This window comes from Octopus bimaculoides, chromosome 2, assembly GCF_001194135.2.
Source record: "Octopus bimaculoides isolate UCB-OBI-ISO-001 chromosome 2, ASM119413v2, whole genome shotgun sequence".
Lineage (NCBI taxonomy): Eukaryota > Metazoa > Mollusca > Cephalopoda > Octopoda > Octopodidae > Octopus > Octopus bimaculoides.
The window spans coordinates 148,152,424-148,156,556 of NC_068982.1; the positions used below are offsets into that span (position 1 = coordinate 148,152,424).

General features: G+C 38.0%; 1 protein-coding gene across 2 annotated transcripts in view; it reads right to left on the reverse strand.

Annotated features, from left to right (window-relative positions):
• The window catches only part of LOC106869870 (uncharacterized), a 67,425-nt gene that overhangs the window by 30,043 nt on the left and 33,249 nt on the right, over nt 1–4,133 (reverse strand). For both annotated transcript variants that reach the window (XR_001409451.2, XM_014915791.2), the window contains exon 5: nt 511–633. Coding sequence is in view for 1 of the 2 variants with exons in the window: in XM_014915791.2 (XP_014771277.1) it covers nt 511–633 (123 nt within the window). In the remaining variant the exon portion in view is untranslated. The remainder of the gene's footprint in view (nt 1–510; nt 634–4,133) is intronic.

The window sequence follows — 4,133 nt, forward strand, 5'->3', positions numbered from 1 at the left end:
TGTAGATGTGTAGACTAGACTGCTGATACCAGTCAATATGGTATTTTCTTCATCTCCTACTCTTGTTTTTGTACACATCTACAAAATGACTTTCTAAAATGAACTTCCATTATGCAGCTGAGGAGTACATTTTCATTGCACATCTTATGTGGTGTTCTCACTACATAAATAAATGAAGTTTGTACGAAACGTACGTACTGCTATAATCTGATGAATTATTGTTGCTTTTCTTCATATTTTATTCACCAAATCTCTTGATTTTGTTATTGGTTTTTATCCTACCAAATGCTGGTGCCTCAAACATTTTAAGTACCACATTTAATCTTTTGATTAAATTTATATTATTATCATAATTTATATAGAGAGAGAAAAATTGGGCGGAGGGAGAAGCAGAGAGAGAGAGGGGGAGATAGAGAGAGGGGAGAGAGAATGAGGGATACAGAGAAATAGAGAGGGGGTAGCGGGAGAGGGAGACAGAGAGAAATAATGTAAAGTAATATTTTAACATACCGGCATGTGTGGTTTCCCACTCATATCTTCTATCTCCTAAATTAGTGCAGGTATGTTTAACACAGTCATTTTTATCGTCAATTGTCCGACCAGCTGTATAGCATATACCATTCATAAAACATCCTAGAAGTTACAAATAAAAACATTTTGTTTTAATCAAAAACTATTGGTTGGGGAGTATAGAATTCTTTTCGAAAAGATTACATCCGTGTATTTTCATTTACATTTACTTAAGATAAAAATACTTATTATGCTACTTCTGATGTCAATGTCCCGGTATAATTACAGGGACGTTGATGGTGCTTTACAATCGAATAAGAGAAAATGGGAAATCAATGTTCGTATCCAGTTGGGCCATGTGTAGATTTCACACATTCACACACATCCGCAAACAGCGCTCACACAAAGTCGCATACGCAGACACATATATATTTATAGCTGGACACACACGCATACGCGCCCACACACTCACATACACACACACACACACACACACACACACACACACACACAGACACACACATATATAGATTCCACCACAGTTGACTTAGCCCTTCATTATTTCGAGGTGAATAAAATAAGTATTAGTTGTCTACAAAGCTCAACATATTCGACTTAAACCATCCATTGAAATTGCAATCCTCGTTCTAAAATTTCGAACCAATATACATTATGTATGTAATATTTTCTGAGGATTAATGGCCTAGCGGTCATAAGATCATGATTTCAATTCCTAGACCATCTGGTGCCTGGTGTTCATCAGCAAAACACTTGACCTCACGTTGCTCCGCAACCACTTCGACGCCTGATGCGCGGTACATCATGTACCTGTTCAGGCAACATCGGGTTTGAGGAGGAGAGAGATAAAGTAGTAGAGAGAAAAAGAGGTAGAGGAAGAAAGAAAGAAAGAGAGAGAGAGAGAGAGTTTGTGTGTGTAGAAGTGATCGAACTGGATATCTAAATTTGGAAAAATATATTTTGATAATTCAAATTTGGGAACTACACTCTAGCGTTTGCACTGAAAGTTATCTCATCACTTGCTGGTTGTCATATTCAGATATGTACCAATCGACACACGTACACATTCATTAGCTGACACAGACATACACTAAGTATGCACGCCTACACTGACACAGTCGTATGCACACGTACATACATACACTCAGTTGTACGTGAAGCTCAGCCACTGAGAGAATTCGTGAGTGAGTGAAGGAGAGGAGACAGAGAGAGATCATATGTGCGTGTGTGAATATGTGGGTGTGTGTTTGCGTGTGCGAGCGTGTGTGTTTGTGCGTGTGTGTTTATGAAGAGCAGGTGAAAAAAGAGAATCCTCGTATAATTCGGAAAAATATGAAACGATTCAGAGAAACTACTTAGGGAAAAGACATAATTACGCACGCGCACACTCGCGCACGAGCACACAGAAATAAAGATAAAATATGAAATAAAAAAATAAAAAAAATATTTATACATCAAAATTATTAAGAAAATGATTGTTGACTTTGTGTGATAGTGATGTGACATTTAATCATATTTGACAATAAAATATTTATGAGGTACCATTATCATAGAAGTGTTGAAATTGAAAGTTTCTGCTGTTACGTGTAAAAAGTAAGGTGAAATTATTGATGAAATGCTGAATTTCTCATACTTTCCAAATATACTATTTACTTTCTAATTATACTATAATGTATCCAGAAAAATGTGTAACAGGAAAATGTTTATTATATTACCATTTCCTGTTTGAATGTATAGCCAAACAAAGACGAAATATGATGTCAGCGGGAATCCCGAGCATTACTGCACTTAGTAAACGACTATTGCTCAATGTTTCGGCTGCTTCTGAGATAGAAAGCCTCTTGCATATCATACAATATATAATTATCGAATACCGCTTCCTAATTTTGGCACAAGGTCAGCAGTTTTGGCGGAGGGTGTCTGTCGATAATATTGACTCCAGTATCTTAGACGTAATTATTTTAGCGACTCCGAAATGGATGAAAAACAAAGCCGTCTTTGGCAGGACAAATACAAAGCAGAAGCCAAGTATATAATAATAATAATAATTATAATAATAATAATAATAATTATAATTATAAAAATAATAATAATAATAATAATAATAATAATAATAATAATAATAATAGGAAACCCCAAAATGGTTGAAGTTCAAAAGATAGTGCTCATGGGAACTGCCCATATCCTACGTAAAATACTGTCTATATGATCTCAAATTTTAAAGCAAACATAATTTTCTTATGGTTTCTTAAACATTCACTTGAACAAAACTGTACAAATCCAAATATATGGTACCCTAGGCATAACACCTACATGAACTTCTAACTTGTTGTCTCTTGAGGTCTCTGGGTGAGACTTGGATCCAACTTGTACAAATGCAAAACAAAAGTCAAACATAAAATAATAATAATCCTTTCTACTCGATTCACAAGGTCTGAAGTTGTTGGGGAGGGAACTAGTCGATTATATCGACTCCAGTGTTTTACTGGTACTTAATTTATCGACCCTGAAAGGATGAAGGCAAAGTCGACCTCGGCGGAATTTGAGCTTAGAACATAGCAATAGGCGAGATACCGCTAAGCATTTCGTCCAGCGTGCTAACGACTCTGCCAGCTCACAACTTTCTTAATGATAAAATCAATGTTTTTTTTTATTGGCCACATAAGCCTGCATAAAACAGACGGACGGAAATACAAAAACATATGAAACAATAATAAGAATGAACAATGAAATTTAAGAATTATAATTCCGCAATGTGATGGTGGTGGGGGCCTTCCAAGGGAAATTCGTGCAAACCCCACAGAAAATCACGGTTTCCCTGACCACTGAAGCAAATGCTTCCCCTTTCTCTTACCCCACTCAGAAGCGCATATTCAGAGCAGGCCCGTTCACACGAACCATGCTTGCCACTCTAACTCACCTTTCCATAAATTCGATGGAAGGGAGCACCACACTCCTCACTCTGATCCGCTGCTTCAAGTGGAGAAAATCGATCAGAGATCCGTCAGAGAGGAAAATGCACGTCTTCAGCGCTTTCAGCCTTGTCCACAACAAAAATTCTGTCACCATTGCCACCACGCAGATGAAACCTGTCCGGCCTTCCCGGCCAAAGGAGGCGGCCGGCGGAGCAATCGTAACAATCGATCTTGTGATAGCCGGATTCGTGTGGCACGCGACAGCAAGTGCTCAACATAAAATCACACGACGGAAATTGTCCGACACTGAACGAGTGAGTGCAGAGCGGTTTCATTGCTCTGCACGCACCTCGGGCAGCTCCGACTGACGTTACTTCCGTGCCAATGATAATGATGATGATGATGATGATGATGATGATGATGATGATGATGATAATAACAATAATAATAATAGTACCAGGCAGTGGCTCTCATGGCTTCTGATCTTAATTGATTGGAAGTGTTATCATGTACATTGTTTTGTCTTGGTATAAAAAGATGGGCTTCAGCAAATATTCTGCTCAATACCACAGATTTGCTTGTCAGTTGTTTGACCTTAACTAGTTGAGCATGTCCCTTGGTGGCTGACAATATGTGCATCTCTGATCATGAGCAGAAGTAGTGGGGAAGCATCATAGCCATGTGTTGAGA